Consider the following 23216-nt stretch of genomic DNA (forward strand, 5'->3'; position numbering starts at 1 on the left):
ACAGCAGGAGGCAAGAAATGGCCTATCATTTTTTTTGTATTGCCAATCTCATTCAATTCTACATCAAGCCTGTGTTGGAACTGGTCTGTTTGATGCCTCCATGAATGCCATTGCCTACATTTCAAAAGCAACCACATTATGATTTCTGAGCCATAAGGGCATCGGAGGATGAGCGATTTAATCTAATTGTGCAGACTGTCGTGAAAATGTTAGCAAGAGCCTAGAATGACAAAAATGGCCATCTTCTGTCTGTTGTAGAAGGCTGTTCCTATTATCAACACCTGGAGAACCTCCTCACAGACACTGGGCAGGGCGCAATGAGACATTCTCAGAATGCAACATACGACTAGGGTTTTTTTGGGGATATTTTTCAGTTGTCTGTTCTGTTTAAACATTTCAAAGCGCAGAGATTTAGACAAATGGTGTACAGTGCTAAATACTGGCCTTTTCACTTTGGTAGTTTAAAAATGACATACTCCTGTGACCAAAATGTGAATGTGGCCTATACTTACTATATTCTGATATACTATTTTTATTATACAATATATTTTCCACAGCCACGCTGGAGGACTTTTTGTTTTGGTATTACTGGGAAGAAGCCAATGGAGGACGTCTGGAAAAGAGGGATTTTCCTGTAATGCTTTAACTTGGATGCCTTCCCTTGATATAGCTCATATATTCCATAACTATGCACATAAGAAATTAGCAATGTCTTCCCTGCTCTACAACTGACTTTTTTTGTGCCACAAAAATGAGTGATTTCGATTAAGTTGTTGGCAAACTAGAGTCATGAATTTTAAGGGTATTTTCTCGTCACTGGATCTGGGGCGAAATGGTAGTACAAGGTTGATCATGATCAAGAAATAGATGTTTGTGTTGGATACTGTCAGTGTGCTGTAGTAGGATGTCTACCCAGAGTGGGTGTAAACGCACTTTGGTGATAACTTCACTTCCTTATGTTATACATTTTACCAAGAGAAATATGATTATTCATATATCGTCCAGTGGGGTATTTCTCTAACATACTGTATCATTAACATATCCAAAAAGTCGGATTTTGTAACCTAATTTCTTAACCATCCGATAATAAACACCAAGCTCTAACACAGTGCAAGTTTCGTGTAACAACTTTTGAGGATTTTACATTTTGTGGTCAAAGTTGTTTTTGCGGATCGAACAATTTGCATGACACGAGCTGAATTAAATGCAAAAGGCTTTGAAAATAATTAAAAAGCTTGGTATACGCTCAGTGCTCCGTTGAAATTTCAGATACGCTTGTTATTGTGAGAAATCTAAGAATTACAGGAATTTCTAATTAATATGAAAAGCATATACTAAAATGCTACATGTAATGTCTCAATCGATATCCATCTTACCTTTTTATAGTTTGTCCTGCGGATTCAAGAAGAAAGATTAGTGTAACAGGAAAGTGAGCTTGTCAGGTAGCCAGAATCCAACACAGCTGACATGGTGCATTATTCTTTTTTTCTCTGAAATCCATCCACCATAATTCTGGCCATCCTACAAGGGTAAAAACTCCAATATCTTTTGAACGGATTATGCTCGAGACATGAGGTTTGGACCATTAGTCTTAGAGGATTATCGACACAATGACCATATTATTTTACCCATTGGTCAAAATATGTGTTTTTGATTGGACACCCTAATTCTAGTATTTCAGCTCTCATTCTTTTTGATAGTCTAACATTTGTTAAAAGAAAATGCGATACAAATGAGAACATTTTTAAATGAAGTCAAATAATTGAAAGGGAAAATTCTGATTGTTTACTTCGTTTTTTTATTTTAACAAACCTTACGAGTCACAGGAAGTAAGAAATGTGACCATACGGCTCAAATCAGTCTTATGTAAACAAATTGAAATTGTTTGTTTTTTTACATTGGATAAAAGTAAAGAGACAGAGCTAGGAAATTGTATATCATACACTACAGTTGAGGAACAATGGGAAAGTAATTTTGGTTTTAAAGTTGATAAACTTGTAAACTCACTTTTGAGAAAATGGCCTTTGAATGGCCTTTTCATCGAAGTTTAATAAATTCCTCACTGCTGAAGTGAAGGCCATCCTCACTTGCTGCTTTTTAGTTAGCTTTGCGACAGTATAGAAAATAAATGTTGGATTATTTTTTATGAGCCTCAATCAGGTTGGAAGAGTAGGCTGATCGAGCAGCATTGAGGGCTCTTCCATATTGCACGGTATTGTCTTTACAAGCTTGTTGGACGACTTACAGTTTGTGGAGCGCCATTTTCATTTMAATTTTCTGGAAGCTTGCTTCTGGGCTTGGGTATTTTCTGTATATCGGGGAGCTGATTTCTTGTGACAAATGTTTTTTTGTTGTTAGAGGTGTGATTGCATCAATGGTAGGCTTGTGACGATACCAACATTTTACAAACGATACAATATCAGGCCAAGTATTGCGATACCGAGTAGTATCGCGAAATGCTGGTGTTTCTAGCTCCAACAGTGCAGTAATATCTGACTAGTAATATCTAAAAATGTAACAGGATGGTTGTTGCCATCCTGTACCTGTCCCGCAGGTGTGATGTTCGGATGTACCGATCCTGTGCAGGTGTTGTTACAAGTGGTCTGCCACTGCGAGGACGATCAGGTGTCCGTCCTGTCTCCCTGTAGCGCTGTCTTATAGCCTGACTACACACGTCTCATGTGCGAGCGTTGCAAAATAAATTTAGGAATCTATGTTATTCAATTATTGCACCCACACTGCTCGCGCGCATCAACGAGCGTCTCCGTTGCCAAGGGCTAAAATTGAAGTCATTCCTATTTCTGACGCAGATCGCACTGCAAGTCCTGCCTCTCCCATCTCCTCATTGGTTTATAGAAGCAGGTACCCACGTGCCATCTCCTCATTGGTTATACCCACRTGGGTGATTGAAAGATAAATGGTGTTGTCGTTGTAATACTATGAAAGTTTAGATGCCAATCACCATATAAGTTCAATGATGAAAAAGCCTGGAAGGAGGAGAGATGACTAGAAACGATTCGGTTGACCGTTTTGTGTGGATTAATTGTTGGAGTGGAGGACCATGTGCAGTTTAGGTAAAATAACAACCTAATGTTCATATCCCAGGACAAATTAGCTAGCAACAGCAAGCTAACTAGCTAAATTGGGCAAATTAGCTAGCAAGTGCAAGCTAACTAGCTAAATTGCCATAAATGTTTAATGCTTTTTGACCTGTCCCCAAATTAATGTAATTGGTTCAGAGTTTGTTTTTGATATTTTAACCTGCGTGTCGTGGACAAAATAAATGTATGCGTGATGGCGCACGTGCGCAGCCGGTTTGGGTTCCGTGTTAGGTGTCTCACAGTACGGACATTGCAATTTATTGCCCTGGCCACATCTGCAGTCCTCATGCCTCCTTGCAGCATGCCTAAGGCACGTTCACGCAGATGAGCAGGGACCCTGGTAATCTTTCTTTTGGTGTTTTTTCAGAGTCAGTAGAAAGGCCTCTTTAGTGTCCTAAGTTTTCATAACTGTGACCTTAATTGCCTACCATCTGTAAGCTGTTAGTGTCTTAACGACCGTTCCACAGGTGCATGTTCATTAATTCTTTATGGTTTGTTGAACAAGCATGGGAAACTGTGTGTAAACCCTTTACAATGAAGATCTGTGAAGTTATTTGGATTTTTACGAATTATCTTTGAAAGACGGTGTCCTGGAAAAGGGACGTTTCTTTTTTTGCTGAGTTTGTGTGTGTGTGTGTATATACAGTTGAAGTCGGAAGATTACATGCACTTAGGTTGGAGTCATTAAAACTCATTTTCAACCACTCCACAAATATCTATATTCACAGTAAAACGAGTCTTATATCGACATAACCTGAAAGGCCGCTCAGCAAGGAAGAAGCCACTGCTCCAAAACCGCCATAAAAAAGCCAGACAACGGTTTGCAACTGCACATGGGGATAAAGATCGTACTTTTTGGAGAAATATCCTCTGGTCTGATGAAACAAAAATAGAACTGTTTGGCCATAATGACCATCGTTATGTTTGGAGGAAAAAGGGGGATGCTTGCAAGCCGAAGAACACCATCCCAACCGTGAAGCACGGTTGGGCATCATGTTGTGGGGGTGCTTTGCTGCAGGAGGGACTGGTGCACTTCACAAAATAGATGACATCATGAGGTATGTGACTATATTGAAGCAACATCTCAAGACATCAGTCAGGAAGTTAAAGCTTGGTCGCAAAGGGTTCTTCCAACTGGACAATGACCCCAAGCATACTTCCAAAGTTATGACAAAATGGCTTAAGGACAACAAAGTCAAGGTATTGGAGTGGCCATCACAAAGCCCTGACCTCATTCCCATAGAAAAGTTGTGGGCAGAACTGAAAAAGCATGTGCGGGCAAGGAAGTCTTACAAACCTGACTCAGTTACACCAGCTCTGTCAGGAGGAATGGACCAAATTCCCTCAACTTATTGTGGGAAGCTTGTGAAAGGCTACCCAAAACGTTTGACCCAAGTTAAATAATTTAAAGGCAATGCTACCAAATACTAATTGAGTGTATGTAAACTTCTGACCCACTGGGAATGTGATGAAAGAAATATAAGCTGAAATAAAAATAACTCTACTATTATTATGACATTTCACATTCTTAAAATAAAGTGGTGATCCTAACTGACCTAACTCAGGGATTTTTTACTCGGATTAAATGTCAGGAATTGTGAAAAACTGAGTTTATATGTATGTGGCTAAGGTGTCTGTAAACCTCCGACTTCAACTGTATGTATGTATATATGTATGTATGTATGTATGTATGTGTGTGTGTGTGTGTGTGTGTTTATATATGTATATGTATATATATGTGTGTATATGTGTGTGTGTGTGTGTATATAAAAAACTTTCATCGAATTAGATGGCTTATTCATCACAAAACCATTTGATGCTGTCTCTTATACACATCTAGATGTGTATAAGAGACAGGTTAAATAATTTAAAGGCAATGCTACCAAATACTAATTGAGTGTATGTAAACTTCTGACCCACTGGGAATGTGATGAAAGAAATATAAGCTGAAATAAAAATAACTCTACTATTATTATGACATTTCACATTCTTAAAATAAAGTGGTGATCCTAACTGACCTAACTCAGGGATTTTTTACTCGGATTAAATGTCAGGAATTGTGAAAAACTGAGTTTATATGTATGTGGCTAAGGTGTCTGTAAACCTCCGACTTCAACTGTATGTATGTATATATGTATGTATGTATGTATGTATGTGTGTGTGTGTGTGTGTGTGTTTATATATGTATATGTATATATATGTGTGTATATGTGTGTGTGTGTGTGTATATAAAAAACTTTCATCGAATTAGATGGCTTATTCATCACAAAAATCATTGACAAAGTGGGCAAACTTAGGCACGAAGTGTCAACAAAGAACAGTTAGCCATCGTATGCATGCATACTAAAGCTAATAATTTAAGAAAAGCATTGCAATTTTGTAAAGTTATCAATAATGACAAACCTCCTGGCATTGACAATTTAGATAGCTACCATCCTCAGTAGCTTTCTGACTCTATAGCCACTCCTAGCCATCAAGTCTTTCATCTGAGCCTAGAGGAAAGACTTGGTCCTCAGGCCTGGAGGGAAGCCAAGTAATTCCCTACCCAAGAGTGGTATAGCGGCCTTTACTTGTTCTAACAGCAGACCTATCAGCTTGCTACCAGCTCTTAGCAAACTGTTGGAAAAAATGGTGTTTGACGAAATACAGTGCTATTTCTCTGTAAACAACAGACTTTCAGCATGCTTGTAGAGAAGTGCACTCTACATGTAATGCACGGACACAAATGATTGKTTGAAAGAAATKAATAAGAAGATTGTGGKAGCTGTACTGTTAGATTTCAGTGCAGTCTTCGATATTATTGACCATAACCTGTATAAAAAACGATGCAGCTGAGAAGAAGCAAAAAAACAAGAAAAAGTCAAGGCGTCTGAATACTTTCTGAATGCCCTGTATATGATGATCGTTTGTGGATGTGTGTGTGTAGAGTCAATATAAATGTGTGTGCATATTATGTATCTTAGCCTCACTGTCTAGTTGGATCACGTGACTGGTGAAGCAACGCACTTCCGCGTTGTCTCTTCACTGCTGTACTGTTTGTTGCTACTTGGCTACCTGCACATTTTGTTTAGCTTTTTAATAACTATTTAATCACTCTATATTTAACAAGTTTACCACGGTCTTAGTTTTGTCCTCACACAACTTTTTTTAATCAAATTTTTTCACCCGGAAGCTTAATCTGGACATAGGTCAGCAGGGGTGTGTGTATGTTTACATTGAAAGCCATGCTCAAGTAGGATTAGGAATTACATATGCCAGCTATCACTGTCACCTGGCTGAGAGTGATGGGGCCCCAGTCATGCTTCCTGGGTTTGGCTCATTTAAAGGGATATTCCTAGTGATTTTACATAATTAGTTGTTTCATATCTAACATGTTTTTCAGGTCTCCCTTGTAAAAAGAGGTCTCTTGACCTCAATGGGAAATAAAATCATGTGAATATACAAAATCCCCAAACTATCCCTTTTAATGTGGTAGTGTTGCCCCAGACCTGCCCAGTCTGCTTTTGTAATGGCCCTTTAAAGCAGCTGGATGAGGGTTCAGCCCTTCTTGCCCCCTCTCTCTGGTCAGGTCTCAAGATTGTCAAGCAAAGTGTGAGGAGGATTTCAGCCGGTCAGTCAGCCTCTAATCAGTGCTTCAGATTACGATATTTATGGGGTGGTTGTTTACTTAGTGACCCGGGCCTACACTATATATTCAAAAGTATGTGGACACCCCTTCAAATTAGTGGATTCAGCTATTTCCGTCACACCTGTTGCTGACTGGTGTATAAAACCGAGCACATCCATGCAGTCTCCATAGACAAACATTGGCAGTAGATTGACCTTACTGAGGTGCTCAGTGACTTTCAATGTGGCATCGTCATAGGATGCCACATCACGCTTCACCATCTGGCAGTCCGATGGACATATCTGAGCTTGGTGGATGCCAGGAGAACGTTACCCGCCCGAATGCAAAGTGCCATCTGTACATTTTGGTGGAGGATGTATAATGGTCTTGTGACTGTTTTTCATTGTTCGGGAAATCTTAATGCTACAGCATGCAATGACAATCTAGACGATTCTGTGCTTCTGACTTTGTGACAACAGGCCCTTTCCTGTTTCAGCATGACAATGCCTCTGTGTGCAAAGCTAGGTCCATACTGCAATGGTTTATCGAGATTGGTGTGGAAGAACTTGACTGGCCTGCACAGAGCCCTGAGCTCAACCCCATCGAGCACCTTTGGGATGAATTGGAACGACGACTGCGAGCCAGGCCTAATTACCCAACATCAGTGCCTGACCTCACTAATGCTCTTGTGGCTAAATGGAAGCAAGTCCCCGCAGCAATGTTCCAACATGTATTGGAAACCCTTCCCAGAAGAGTGGAGGCTGTTATAGCAGGAAAGGGGGGACCAACTCTATGTTAATGCCCATGATTTTGTAATGAGATGTTCAACAAGCAGGTGTCTTGATACATTTGGTCATGTGTATATCCCTAAAGTATCTGTGTAAGATCTAGGATCCGTTTTGCCTTTTAAGATCATAAGATTATATGGACAGAATTCTTGATGGGTCTACCATACCATCCGATTGCCCTATACTCTGGGGGAAACTCTCTGAACCTTGGTTACTTTACTTCGTTTCAGTGAGCTCCCATAGTTCTAAATCTCTACATGTTAGGCATCAAGGCTAAGACAATTAGCTCATGCTATTGTGAGAGAGCAGGGTGCTGCCAAGAATGCTTAAAGGGATAGGACACATCATTTCCCTATAGATAGCCAGGGGGAGATTACAGACAAACGCAAAACATGTTTAATGGTGTTATTTAAATTGGACCTCAATTAACCCCTACAGCACTGTCAGTTCACGTGAAACCATTTCAGTTGACTTCTTCAAAATAATTTCTAACTTTAAAAAGACATTGCTCTGCAATATGTGCATGGGTTAGAAGTAGGCCTCATAATTTATTTGCCAAGCTCGACATGAACTCAGGACCAAATCTCTACCTCCAATYCAAGCCCCATCTTGAATCGTCAAAATTGAGTGATGCGCTTGCCTGGCGCTGCACTAAATCAAGATTCATCACCTCACCCAAAGATTTCACATTTTCTGTCACAAGCAATTAGGCTCTTAAATTGACTGTGGCTAACACAATGATATAACTTGCAATGCAATTTGAGTCAAATGTAACACTGACAATGGCCTTGCCAGGATGACATTACCTCATCTTTGCCTTCTAGCATCTCCTCTATAGCCTCTCTTGATACATATGGTTGTTTGACTCTTTAAGAAATTACTGAGMCGCCATTTTCTTTTATCCCTTCCGCAGGATCACTGTCACTATCGGGGCTATGTGGAGGACGTGGAGGGATCATCTGTGGCCATGAGTATCTGCTTTGGGCTAAGGTAACCCTTACCAAAAAAAACAGGCTTCTGTCCAATCTTTTGCCAATTTGCCGCAAATTTGGGGTAAGCTCATATTTTTTACATGCAAATTWGTTTTGTGGCAAACTGTTGCGGCAAATTTGTGGCGAACTTTTGGGTGAACTTGTGCCGAACATTCTGTTTGCTGAAAATTTGCTGCAACTCATTATGGATATGCCAATTAGATCAGGTTTTTGGTTACTTTGTGTATTAACAATATTGAAATGTCATATCTACAAAACAACTCACATAACTTTAAAGGAAAAATCCACCCAAAACCAATCATTCCTTTAACTTAGTGTTAAATAACACTGTGAGAACAATATTTTTTGTGAACAAATGTTTCATTTTGCCGTTTTATAATAATGTTGGTAGCAACATGGAAAATTATTGTGGAAATCTGCAGCTCAGGTTGAAACGTTGGCCATGCTACATCAATTGGCCATGCGGTGCATTCTGGGACAAAGAGCTTCAAGTAGTGAATGGGAGTCTATTCGGCGTCAGCTCAAAAACCCAACATTAGTACAAATTTTGTCGACAAAAAGTACAACATTATAAATCTTTCTTGAGATAATTAACTTGCTATCTGTAATATCGTATAGCTTTGGAATCTTGACATTAGATACTTTCAAGGAAAATAGGCACGTTTCTCGACATATACACTGACTTTGGGAAGGGATTGCATGACGATTAGCTTTGCAACTTCGTGACGCAGCATGACAATGTGAACTCCATTGGTCGACAGTCTTCTGGGTGGGGAATTATACGTTCATTCATCTCCAATCTCCTTTCTATAATATCTCAGGCAACGGCATCATGCAATGCACCCTGGACTAAAAAGGCCGACCAAATAGGAAAAAATTTCTTTACCCTCCGTTAAATTACACATTTCATTAATTTAGCCATTTAATGTAGTCTTTGGCTCTCTGTAGAGTTTTATCATGTCAATTAACTCGTGACATTTGAAAGGGGTTCACCTAGGGTTCATGATAGGGGCTGTCCATATGTTTGATGCATTTTAATAATTGATTATGCTTATGTTGTATTAAGAGAAGGGGAGGGGTTATAAGACCCCGCCCTCCTTACAGTTAAAGGGTCCTAGACTACAGATTAACGATATATATATATATATATATATATATATATATTCATTATAGAGGTTTAGTATTGTTCCACAGTTGTTTTCTGGTCTCTTATAAAGAGACCCCTCTGAGAAATGTGTGACTGTGAAGACAGAACTCTGCAGGGGAGTGTAAGAGACAAGAGATAAGTCAGACATTCCACTATAAATCAACTTGGACATTTACTGCTAAGCTTTTAGATAGCTATATAAACAAGAGTTTTAGTGTTGAGTAGGCATGGATTTGGTCTCATGAGTAAAATATAAGGACGTAGGCAGTGACATTACAAGGGCTGGACTTCGGGTTTAATAAAATAACTTGGGACCTTTTCTTTTATGCAGRACTTACTYGGAAACATGCRTATGTTCCTGTTGTCAACTTCTGTCTGCAGTTGCATTAATAAAGGTTTTTGAATGATTTAATTAAAGATATTGTCAGAATGCTAATTTCACCAATGAGCCAATGATTGAAAAGGAACAAGGAACGAACTCCAACCCATTCTTGAATTACTCATTATACTAATAAAGTCTGATTTAATCAACAAATACGATAGTCAGTTTAAAAAAGATTAAGGGTACAGGACTGTACATATCTGGCTGTGTTGGCAAAATCACTACATGTCCCATCGAGCCAAGCGGGGAGAGGCTGCCCGTTGCCACAGTTCCAAGACAAGTCAGAAACGTCCAGCTAACCCTACGCCAATGACACCAGTGTATCTCAACACTGAACTTGGATCTGCGTTAAGTAGCAATGATGTCCTTCGCAACTGTTGTCTTATGACACGACAGATAGCTCGAACCAGTCATGACTATTCAACAAAATAATAAATMATTTTCAAGTTTCTTTTACAGAATTTTTTTTACTTACACGATTGTATAACTAGCAAAAGAGTTTTGAAGTTGAGGGTGCATTTTGTATTAAGTTTGGAAATGAGGATTTAAACTTTCAGCTAGCCAGCTAATTTAGTCAGGGAAAAAAACGGGGGAAACAAGATCTAGCTGGGCGCACATGCACACTAGGCTAATTCAGGACACAGATTGTAGTTTTTATGCCCTGAAAAGTTTGAGTAAACAACTCAGACTGTAACTAATATATTAGATGACAAATATTTAAGGAGAGCGAATCGATATACAATCCCGAAATCAGCTGTAACTATCAATATTAAATGTTTACGTGAACCTGAATACAGAAAATGAATGGTGAAGACGCTTCTGGAGACGGTAGACTCCCCACCACTTTATGGGAACGTTGACCTTAGAATGTTTAAAGGAACTACAGAATTTACATGAGCTAAGTGATAACTGAGCAATGAGCTTTCAACCAATGGATGTAACCAAAATTGACAAAATCAAACCCAGTTCAGAACTATTGCCTTTTTGAGTGAACTTTGGAAGTCCTTGAGAAACAATCAGAAAACACAAAAACAACATTAGGGTACTGAAATCAGTCACTGAAAACATTTTATATTTTTGCATCTCAGCGGATAATGGACGGGTTTGGCTTTGGAAAAACAGGGTCACCTGTTACAAAGTTGCCTTGATGTTGCTATGCTTCTCACTGAAAGCATAGCAACATGGCATTCTACATATTTTTCAGCAAGGAAACAATGTTTCTGCCTTGTATGAATTCTATATAAAGAAACAATGTATCTAGCATAAACTGGGACTTAGGCCTACTCAATCTACCTTTAAATGTGTGGCCAACTGTTCCTAGAGTATACAAGATTTTTCTCCAGCCAAGCCTCAACACAATTGATTCAAACAAATCAACTAACTGTGATCTTCAATCTAGAATGGGGACTTCATCATTACTAGTCTACTAGTTGTCTCTTCTTCCTGACAATGAGTTATGCCTAATATGGCAATATATATTATTTTTCCAAAATGTATTGTTGACTTACATCTCAAAGCCAAGCATGCAAGAAGCCATGACCTGGTGCACACATTTCTGTCCTCAGTTTGATTGAAKGCCTCAATCTGAATTTTTGCCTTGTAACTGATTGCTTCGAGTAAGAGAGAAGGAACAACACATGATGAAGATGCGCTAGTTACTAGTTTAATTAAAGCTATAAAATATCTAATTGTTACAAAGAATGGATGTATGGGCTACATTTATGAGATACTTGCATTTACTTACCTTATCAAGCTTGGGGACGGTACAAATGTATCACTCAAAAAAAAAAGTGTTCAGAGTAAGTGCACCACAAACWTTTTTCCAGGGTGTTGATGCATCCTCTTCCCAATACAGCCTCTTCCAACACCACGGGTAGGGGGAGAGTATCCATCTGCAAAAGTAAAAGTTTGCTTTGATGTCAAGTCAGCTCATATTGTTGCTACCTTAGCTGTTGTGCTAGCTAACATGCTACTGAACAGTGACACTAGCATATTATTGGTATTAGCTAAAAGACAGCAACTTAACACCTACAAATATCAGTGTTTTAAGCAAATCATTAGTGAGTTAGCTAGCTATCACATACATTTTGCAACATTTTGTATTCTTATTTTTCATAATTTTTTGTTGTATTGTTGAGGAACCTGCAAAAACGCATTTTGTTGGACGATGTATACYTGGGGACGGTACAAATGTATGCCAACATGCGTATCTTTACATACTACTAATAACATTTGAAACTTTAAATATGTTAACACTAGCTAGCCAGTTAGTGGTGGTGACAGATTGATACAGCAACAGAAAGTGTTGCCCTCTATCCCATAAAACATGACATTGCTAGCCACGTATCAATTAGCTAACACAATTTAAGAGTTGTTTGGAAGTTGAATAACTTGGACAACTTCGGTAGGTAGCTAGATAGCTAGCTTGGTTTGCATTTTCCAACAGATTTTTCTTCTCCACCTGACCTGGTTGTTAACAGTTACTGGTTTTCAAACTCGTGATCACAAGAAATGGCTTCTGGTAATGTTTCCTGCTAGTGGCAATAAATATTTTTGCCACGTGTGCCCTAGATTCACGACTAGTGGCATACATTTGCAAACTTCTGCTGACATGTTGTTGCACACTATTTATACTGAACAAAAATATAAACTCAACATGTAAAGTGTTTCATGAGGAGAAATAAAAGATGTCAGAAATGTTCCTTACACAAATTGCACATTAACAAGTTAAACCATCCACCTGACTGGTGTGGCATATGAAGAAGCACAGGTGCACCTTSTGCTAGGGACAATAAAAGCCCACACTAAAATGTGCAGTTTTGTCATACAACACAATGCTACAGATGTCTCAAGTTTTRAGGGAGCGTGCAATTGGCATGGTGACTGCAGGAATGTACACCAGAGATGTTGCCATAGAATTTAATGTTMATTTCTCTACCATAAGCCACCTCCAACGTCATTTTAGAGAATTTGGCAGTATGTTCAACCAGCCTCACAACCGCAGACCATGTATAACCACCCCAGCCCAGGACCTCCACATCCAGCCCCTTCACCTGCTGGATTATCTGAGACCAGCCACCAGGACAGCTGAGGAAACTGTGGGTTTGCATAACCTCAGAATTTCTGACAAATTGTCAGAAACCGGTGCAGGGAAGCTCATCTGCATGCTCATCGTCCTCACCAGAGTCTTGACCTGACTACAGTTCGGCGTCGTTACCGACTTCAGTGGGTAAATGCTCACCTTCAATTGCCACTGGCATGCTGGAGAAGTGTGCTCTTCACGGATTAATCACAGTTTCAACTGTACAGGGCACATGGCAGACATAGTGTCTGGTGTCATGTGGGCGAGCGGTTTGCTGATGTCAATGTTGTGAACAGGGTGCTCCATGGTGGGGTTATGGTATGGGGCAGGCATAAGCCACGGACAACAATTGCAAACACAATTTGCATTTTATCAATGGCAGTTTTAATGCACAGAGATAACGTGACAAGATCCTGAGGCTCATTGTTGTGCCATTCATCCGCCGCCATCATCTCATGTTGCAGCATGATAATGCACAGCCCCATGTTGCAAGGATCTGTACGCAATTCCTAGAAGCTGAACATGTTCGTTCTTCCATGGCCTGCATACTCACCAGACATGTCACACACTGCGCATGTTTGGGATGCTCTGGATTGACGTGTACGAAAGCGTTCTCCAGTTCCCCCCAATATCCAGCAACTTCGCACAGCCTTTGAAGCTGAGTGGTACAATATTACACAGGCCATAATCAACTATATGTGAAGATGTTGCACTGCATGAGGTCACACCAGATACTGACTGGTTTTCTGATCCAKACTCTTACCTTYTTTTTTTTAAGGTATCTGTGACCAACAGATGCATATCTGTATTCCCAGTCATATGAAATCCATAGAGTTATGAATATGAATTTATTTSAATTGACTGATTTCCTTATGAACTGAAATTGTTGCATGTTGCACTTATATTTTTCAGTGTAGTTTGTAGCAAATTTGCAAGAACAAATACTTTTTTTTACCGTTCGGTTATCAAAAGTGACAACACTCTGGATTTGAGAGGTTGGGGGGATTTAAGCTGTCAACTGTGGTTTAGTAGCAAAACAAGGTGCTCTCAAATAGGCCTCCCCGCCGGAGAGCGGGGTTCAAACCCCATAATGACGAAGCAAAAGCAGTTATTTAAAAAAAAAACGAAAGCATGAGGTCAAAGGAATTGTCCTTGGAGCTCAAGACCGGATTGTGTCGAGGCGCAGGTCTGGGTAAGGGTACCAAAAAATGTCTGCAGCATTGAAGGTCCCTGGCATCCTCATTCTAATGAAGGTGTCGAACCACCAAGACTCTTCCTAGAGCTGGCCGCCTGGCCAAACTGAGCAATCGGGGGAGAAGGGCTTTGGTGAGGGAGGTAACCAAGAACCCAATGGTCATTCTGACAGAGCTCCAGAGTTCCTCTGTGGATATGGTGTCCTTCTGGAAGGTTCTCCCATCTCTGAAGTACTCACCCATCAGGCCTTTATGGTAAAGTGGCCAGACCGAAGCCACTCCTCAGTAAAAGGCACATGACAGCCTGCTTGGAGTTTGCCAAAAGGCACCTAAAGGACTCTGACCATGAGAAACAGATTCTTTGGTCTGATGAAACCAAGATTGAACTATTTGGCCTGAATGCCAGCGTCACGTCTGGACTGGCACCATCCTTACGGGGAAGCAGCATGTTTTTCAGGGACTGGGAGACAAGTCAGGATGAACAGAGCAAAGTACTGAGAGATCCTTGATGAAAATCTGCTCCAGAGCACTCAGGACCTCATCCTGAGGCGAAGGTTCACCTTCCAACAGGACACAACCCTAAGCACACAGCCAAGAAAATGTAGGAGTGGTAGTACAGAGTAAAGGCTCTGAATACTTATGTAAATGTGATTATAAAATTATTTTTGTAATTATATTTTTAAATAATAATTAGCACAAAAAAACCTGTTTTTGCTTTTGTCATTATGGTTTATTGTGTGTAGATTGAGATGAGAAGAAGAAAAAAAACATTTAATCCATTTTAGAATAAGAATATATACACTCCCGTTCAAAAGTTTGAGGTCACTTTGAAATGTCCTTGTCCATAAAAATAACATCAAACTGATCAGAAATACAGTGATGACATTGTTATGTTGTCTCCACATCACAGTGAAGAGGCGACTCCGGGATGCTGGCCTTCTAGGCAGAGTTGCAAAGAAAAAGCCATATATCAGACTGGCCAATGAAAAGCAAAGATTAACATGGGCAAAAGAACACAGACACTGGACAGAGGAACTCTGCCTAGAAGGCCAGCATCCCGGAGTCGCCTCTTCACTGTTGACGTTGAGACTGGTGTTTTGCGTGTACTACTTAATGAAGCTGCCAGTTGAGGACTTGTGAGGTGTCTGTTTCTCAAACTAGACACTAATGTACTTGTCCTCATGCTCAGTTGTACACCGAGGCCTCCCATTCCTCTTTCTATTCTGGTTAGAGCCAGTTTGCGTTGTTCTGTGAAGGGAATAGTACACAGCGTTATACGAAATGTTCAGTTTCTTGGCAATTTCTCACTTGGAATAGCCTTCATTTCTCAGAACAAGAATAGACTGAGTTTCAGAAGAAAGTCTTAGTTTTTGGACATTATGAGCCTGTAATCGAACACACAAATGCTGACGCTCCAGATACTCAACTAGTCTAAAGGCCAGGTTATTGCTGATTTAATCAGCACAACAGTTTTCAGATGTGCTAACATAATTGCAAAAGGGTTTTCTAATGATCAATTAGCCTTTTAAAATGATAAACTTGGAATAGCAAACACAACGTGCCATTGGAACACAGGAGTGATGGTTGCTGGTAATGGGCCTCTGTACGCCTATGTAGATATTTCGTAAAAAATGTGCCGTTTCCAGCTACAATAGTAATTTACAAACAAAATTGCTTTTCTTTCAAAAACAAGGACTTTTCTAAGTGACCCCAAACTTTTGTGTGTGTGGTGTACCAATTGGAGCTTGGACACACCTACTCATTCAATGGTTTTTCTAGTTGTAATAATAATAGTGAAGACATCATACTAAGAGAATAACACATGGAATCATGTAGTAACCAAAAAGTGTTAAACAAATCAAAATACATTTAATATTTGAGATTCTTCAAAGTAGCCACCCTTTACCTTGATGACAGCTTTGCACACTCTTGGCATTCTCTCAACCAGCTTCATGAAGTAGTCACCTGGAATGCATTTCAATTAACAGGTGTGCCTTGTTAAAAGTTCATTTGTGGAATTTCTTTCCTCAATGCGTTTGAACCAATCAGTTGTGTTGTGACAAGGTAGGTTTGGTATACAGAATATCTCCCTATTTGGTTTAAGAACAAGTCCATATTATGGCAAGAACAGCTCAAACAAGCAAAGAGAAACGACAGTCCATCATTACTTTTAAGACATGAAGGTCAATCAATCCCGAAGATTTCAAGAATCTGTGAAGTTACTTGGATTTTTACGAAGAAATCTTTGAAAGACAGGGTCCTGAAAAAGGGAAGTTTCTTTTTTTGCTGAGTTGATGTCCATTTTAAAGTGTTTTAACATTCATTAAAATGTTGATGATAGTATGATTAACTAAAGAAAATATACATTTTCATCAAGTGTTTGACCTTTTTTAATGTGTACTTTTTTGAAAAGAATAATAATAATGGACCAGAATACCAACAAATCKCAATGTATAGGTAGAGGCAAAAATGTAATTTCAGTTTGCAGTGCCTGGCCTAAATTGTAATTAACAGGCTCAGTTTCCAAGCAGTTTTTTTGTCTTTTTCACCTACCTCCCACACACCATATGATCATGCTTTCGTATCACAGCAAGGACAAGCCAGTTTAGGCAGTGTTTTGTGGGTGTGGAACATTTAGTGTTTTAGTTAAATGATCGTTAGTTGATTGTCTTTAGGAAAGAACCTGTACCAACCTTCCTCTTAAAACTGCCAATTATTCTGTTCTAAATGTATGTGCCATTCCCCTACTAAACTAACTGAAATGGGGAGGGACTACCCGGACTTGTTAACATCCACTGAAGTAGTTTGCGAGATTACTATATAGCTGCAGTAGTTGCCTTSGTAACCAAACAAACAGACTTGCTAGTTTAGCTAACCAAAATATCAGTCCTAGTTTGCTATTATGAACATCTACTTCAACAATGCCAATGTTTTCATTTTGACTTTTGCATTCAAAAACAGCTCAAACATTGAACATGTAACAATGAACTATAGCCATTGAATTCTACCATGCTGATATACCATGCATTATAGGGAAAAAATGCACACTCTCGAATGCCATTCAAGCCCATCAGAAACGAGTATTCAACAATGCCCATGGTGTAATTAASCAATAAGGCCCGAGGGAGTGTGGTATATGGGCAATATATCACGGCCAAGGGCTGTTATTGTGCAGGATGCAACACAGAGTACCTGGAAACAGTCCTTAGCCGTTGTAAATTGCCCATATACCACAAACTCCGAGGTGCCTTATTGCTATTATAATATTGTTACCAACGTAATTTGAAGAGTAAAAATACATGTTTTGTCATAYCCATGGTATACGATCTGATATCCCACAGCCTTTTAACCAATCAGCATTTCGTTTATAATGATTAATATTGACCCCTTATGACCCTGGTGTGATCAGCCTTTTGTGTTTGAACCTCCAGAGGGGTGCTCCTCATGGACAACTCCAGCTATGGGATTGAGCCGCTGGTGTCTTCCTCGGACTTCCAGCACCTAGTGTACCGGCTGGAGGACGTGGTGTCGGAGCCGCTGGTGTGTGGCACTCCACACACGGAACAACTAGCCCCATCTGAACAGGACCACTCAGCGCATCACACCCACTCTGACACACACAAACAGCCTGTCAGCCACCTCCTCAGGGTGAGTTACCACAGGGTGTATGTGTGCGTGCTGAGTGTGCCTGTGCCTTCGTGCTGATTTATCTGCTTATGGTACTGTATGTGCTTTCTCTCCCTTCAGCGAAAGCGGGCAGTGCTGCTCCAGCCACACTATGTAGAGCTGTTCCTGGTGGTGGATAATGAGAGGGTGAGTGAATGTCCAACGACTGATAAACCTAGACTGTGTTTTATACTATACTAAACCTGTTGAGCCAGGGGTTCCGCTAGCGGAACTCCTCCCACATTCCACTGAAAAGGCAGAGCGGCAAATTCAAAAAAACATTTTTTTAAAATATTTAACTTTCACACATTAACAAGTCCAATACAGCATATGAAAGGCAGACATCTTGTGAATCTAACCAACATGTCCGATTTTTAAAATGTTTTACAGGGAAGACAAAATATGTAAATCTATTAGCTAACCACCTTAGCAAAAGACACCACTTTCTAACACCAATCAGTTTTTACGTCCATCACCAGCTATCACTAATTCGACCAAATGAAGATATATATAGCCACTAACCAAGAAACAACTTCATAAGATGACAGTCTGATAACATATTTATTGTATAGCTTTTTTTTTTTTGAAAAATGTGTATATTTATGGTATAAATCATAAATTACATTTCAGCTACAATCAGAAAGCAGCCATAACATTACAGACACCAACATCAAATACTAATTACTCCTCATAAAACATTTCTGAGAAATACATACTGTGCAGCAATTGAAAAACAGGATTCTTGTGATTCCAGACAATATTTCCGATTTATTAAATGTTTTACATCGAAAACTAAATGTAGCGCTAAATTAGCTAGCCACGCCAGACAGACACACTTGGGCCGCGCGACCAGTTGACATGCACGACAGATATATGAAATAACATTATAAATTTGGTCTTACTTTGGCTGATCTTTCATCAGAATGTTGATCAAGTTGTCCTTAGTCCAGAAGAGTCGTTCAATCCTTTCAGAATGGCAACTTTCCATCTTCATTTAGCAGGGGTACTCGTCGAGTGGCACGGATCTCTCCAACGTAAACAAAGTAAACATTACGGAACACGGCAAAACTCCCGAAAAAATTCAAATATCTGATTAACTATATTGAAAAAACATACATTACGATGACATGGTCTCATTTATCAAATCAAATCCAGGCTGGAGATAGTTCACATCCGAAACGGCAGCAAAACAAAACATGATATCTCTCCCAAGTCGCACGCTTCTGACTTCCTGAAATTGACGGTCACGTCAAAGAAATAGGTCTTATTTCACGTCAAAACAAGATAAATGCATGATTTCTCCTCTGACGTCCTCTTGACACCCAGAGGAAGGCGTACGAGGTGTGTTTCGGGTCATAAGTGGCATGACCATGTATAGGCAGAGCGTTGAAGCGAGCATAAACATCTTGCATTTTACTTCCTGGTCGGGGAAAGTGCTGCCAAAGGACTTGTGTTCCACTCAGAGAAAATATTAAAACGGTTTTAGAAACTTGAGACTCTTTTCTATCCAATACTATTAACAATATGCATATTGTAAGAGCAGAAATTGATTAAAAGGCCGTTTGAAAATTTGCGCATATTTTCCAGTTTTTCCAATTCGCCCCCTATAGCCCAAACAGGATCATTTAAAATCTCTTCCCTCAACAGTACATTTTGGAAAGCAGTGGATGTGGTTGTGTTTAAAGCGGTTTTGATTGAGAAGTGTTTTTTTAAATTCCAATTCTTAAACCACAAAACGGTCTTGAGTGACAACAAATCTGTTCATTAGCTTATTCGCTTTCCATACACCCACTCGCCCAAACTCCGGTCGCCATATTGGACTGCAGTAGCACATACTTGTTTTTTCTGGCTGTCTTAATCAATACAGTGTAATTTTATTATTTTTATGGAAGAACGATTTCAGTGTAAACTTATTAAACTACTCAAATCTGACAAATTATGTAGATAAGATAATGTACCTATATACACTACCGTTCAAAAGTTTGGGGTCACTTAGAAATGTCCTTGTTTTGAAAGAAAAGCAACAACAAAAAATGTCCATTAACATAACATCAAATTGTCAGAAATACAGTTTAGACATTGTTATTGTTGTAAATGCCTATTGTAGCTGGAAACGGCTGATTTTTGAATGGAATATCTACATAGGCATACAGAGGCCCATTATCAGCAACCATCACTTCTGTGTTCCAATGGCATGTTGTGTTAGCTAATCAAAGTAAAAAAAAATTTAAAGGCTAATTGATCATTAGAAAACCGTTTGCATTTATATTAGCTCAGCTGAAAACTGTTGTCCTGATTAAAGAAGCAATAAAACTGGCCTTCTTTAGACTAGTTGAGAATCTGGAGCATCAGCATTTGTGTGTTCGATTACAGGCTCAAAATGGCCAGAAACAAATAACTTTCTTCTGTAACTCGTCCGTCTATTCTTGTTCTGAAGGCTATTCCATGCAAGAAATTGCCAAGAAACTGAAGATCTCGTTAAACGCTGTGTACTATTCTCTTCACAGAACAGCGCAAACTGGCCCTAACCAGAATAGAAAGAGGAATGGAGGGGGCCTCGGTGTACAACTGAGCATGAGGACAAGTACATTAGTGTCTAGTTTGAGAAACAGACACCTCACAAGTCCTCAACTGGCAGCTTCATAAGTAGTACACGCAAAACACCAGTCTCAACTCAACAGTGAAGAGGCGACTCCGGGATGCTGGCCTTCTAGGCAGAGTTCCTCTGTCCAGTGTCTGTGTTCTTTTGCCCATTTTAATCTTCGCTATTTATTGGCCAGTCTAGATACGGCTCCTCTTTCTAATCTGGTTAGAGCCATTTTGCTATGTTCTGTGAAGGGGGTAGTACACAGCGTTGTACGAGATCTGTGTTTAAAAATAAATACATAAACAATAATAAAATGTCCCTTTTTCAGGACCCTGTCTTTCAAAGATAATTCGTAAAAATCCAAATAACTTCACAGATCTTCATTGTATAGGGTTTAAACACTGTTTCCCATGCTTGTTCCATGAACCATAAACAATTAATGAACATGCACCTGTGAAACGGTCGTTAAGACACTAACAGCTTACAGACGTAGGCAATTAACGTCTCAGTTATGAAAACTTAGGACACTGAAGAGGCCTTTCTACTGACTCTGAAAAACACCAAAAGAAAGATTACCAGGGTCCCTGCTCATCTGCGTGAACGTGCCTTAGGCATGCTGCAAGGAGGCATGAGGACTGCAAGTGCTGCCAGGGCAATAATTTGCCATGTCTGTACTGTAAGATGCCTAAAAACAGCGCTACAGGGAGATATGGGCGGACAGCTGATCCATCCTCGCAAGTTGGCAGACCACGCTGTAACAACACCTGCACAGGCATCACTACATCCGATACATCACACCTGCGGGACAGGTACCAGGATGGCAACAACAAACTGCCCGAGTTTACACCAGGAACGCCACAATCCCCTCATCAGTGCTCAGACTGTCCACCATAGGGCTTGAGAGGTCTGGACTGAGGGCTTGTAGGCCTGTTGTTAAGGCAGGTCCTCACCAGACGTCATCTGCGCAAAACAACCGTAGCTATAGGGCACACACCCAACCGTCGCTGGGACCAGACAGGACTGGCAAAAAAGTGCTCTTCACTGACGAGTTGCTGCGGTTTTGTCCTCCACACGGGTGTGATGGGTTGGAGTCACGCTTATCGTCGAAGGAATGAGCGTTATACACCGAGGCCTGTACTCTGGAGCGGGGATCGATTTGGAGGTGGAGGGTCCGTCATGGGTCTGGGGCGTGGTGTGTCACAGCATTCATCGGACTGAGCTTGTTGTGCAATTGCACGACAATCTCAACTCTGACGTTGCGTTTACAGGGAGACGATCCTCCCCCAATATCTGGTACACTTCCCTGCAGTGCTCATCCTGACATGACCTCCAGCAGGACAGTGCCACCAGCCCATACTGCTGTTCTGTGCGTGTTTCCTGCAAGGACAGAATGTCATGTTTCTTGCCAGGCCTGATCAAAGAGCCGGATCTCAATCCACTTAGCACGTCTGGGAACCTGTGGATTGGAGGGTGAGGGCTAGGGCCATTCTCCCCAGAAATGTCTGGGAACTTGCAGGTGCCTTGGTGGAAGAGTGGGGTACATCTTACAGCAAGACCTGGCAAAATCTGGTAGCTGTCCATGAGGGACTGAAACTTGTTCTCAGTTGCTGAATCTTATGTTCATACAAATATTTACACGTGTTAAGTTTGTCTGAAAATAAACGCAGTTTGACAGTGAGGACGTTTCTTTTTTGCTGAATTTATTTTGATAACTTCTCACCAAAATTAAAGCTAGACGGGGAGAATTTAAAATGTTTGCGCATCCAGAACACACATTAGCCATGACAAATGCATAAAATTGCATAAAATCTTTTCTCGACTCCAAGGCCACAATATGTAGAATGCGCAGGCAATTCGCTTTTAATAACTGCACATTTTCTCTCAGCTCCATGGAGAAATGTGTAACATTTCCAGTCAATTGGCTAAAAATGCGAGCATTTCTCAACTTCGCCAAGGTGGGGCCTTAAAGTTTTTCCTTGCCAAGGGCCCGGACCGAAATTCAGTTGCAGCGACTGGCTGACCGCAACCCATTACCACCTAACCATTTTTTGATCAAAGAAAAAAACCTTTGATTCTTTTTCATTTCTTGATGGCCTGTGTGAAATCTAGCCTGGGGTACCAGGACCTATTTTTGCTATCATTCCAACTCTTTGCCATATGCCAAAGATATGACAAGTGGAGTGGCTATGGTTTGCACAAACATGATGCCCAGGCTAGTTGAAATCTCCATTGGGCTTAAGAACTTTTGGCCCAGTCCGTTTTTAAACTTTTTTGAATGAGGTCTTCAGGGATACTCTAGCCAATGCTCACTTCTGTCCTTTCCCTCTACAGTTCACCTACATGCCACGGAAATGTAGACTGCAGTGCGAGACGAGATGTTCATCTTGCAAACTACATGACAGTGTAAGTTATACAAAAAAGTATGCATTATCTACAAAAGTGCAATCAGGGTCAAAATTACCCTACGACACACGTTATGGTATTGAGTTGCAGTCACGTTTGCAATTACCAAAAAAAAGACAATTTCCAAGAATATACACCAATGATTTCTTCATAGATTGTGTTTAGAGTTTAGATGCAACATTTTCCAGTATTGCATAGGAATTGGGCATAGTGCAAAAACGTACTATAAACTCTCACTATAATCTGGCAGTGTGATTGAAAACATTTC

The 23216-nt window shown here is 40.2% G+C and overlaps 1 protein-coding gene across 1 annotated transcript in view; it reads left to right on the forward strand.

The window, feature by feature from the left end:
* The window catches only part of adam9a (ADAM metallopeptidase domain 9a), a 90063-nt gene that overhangs the window by 27963 nt on the left and 38884 nt on the right, over nt 1-23216 (forward strand). The window contains 3 exon segments of the mRNA XM_070447363.1: nt 8410-8486; nt 17724-17940; nt 18040-18105. Of these exon segments, the coding sequence (XP_070303464.1) occupies nt 8410-8486; nt 17724-17940; nt 18040-18105 (360 nt within the window).

The sequence above is a fragment of the Salvelinus sp. IW2-2015 genome, linkage group LG15 (genome assembly GCF_002910315.2).
Source record: "Salvelinus sp. IW2-2015 linkage group LG15, ASM291031v2, whole genome shotgun sequence".
Classification (NCBI taxonomy): domain Eukaryota; kingdom Metazoa; phylum Chordata; class Actinopteri; order Salmoniformes; family Salmonidae; genus Salvelinus; species Salvelinus sp. IW2-2015.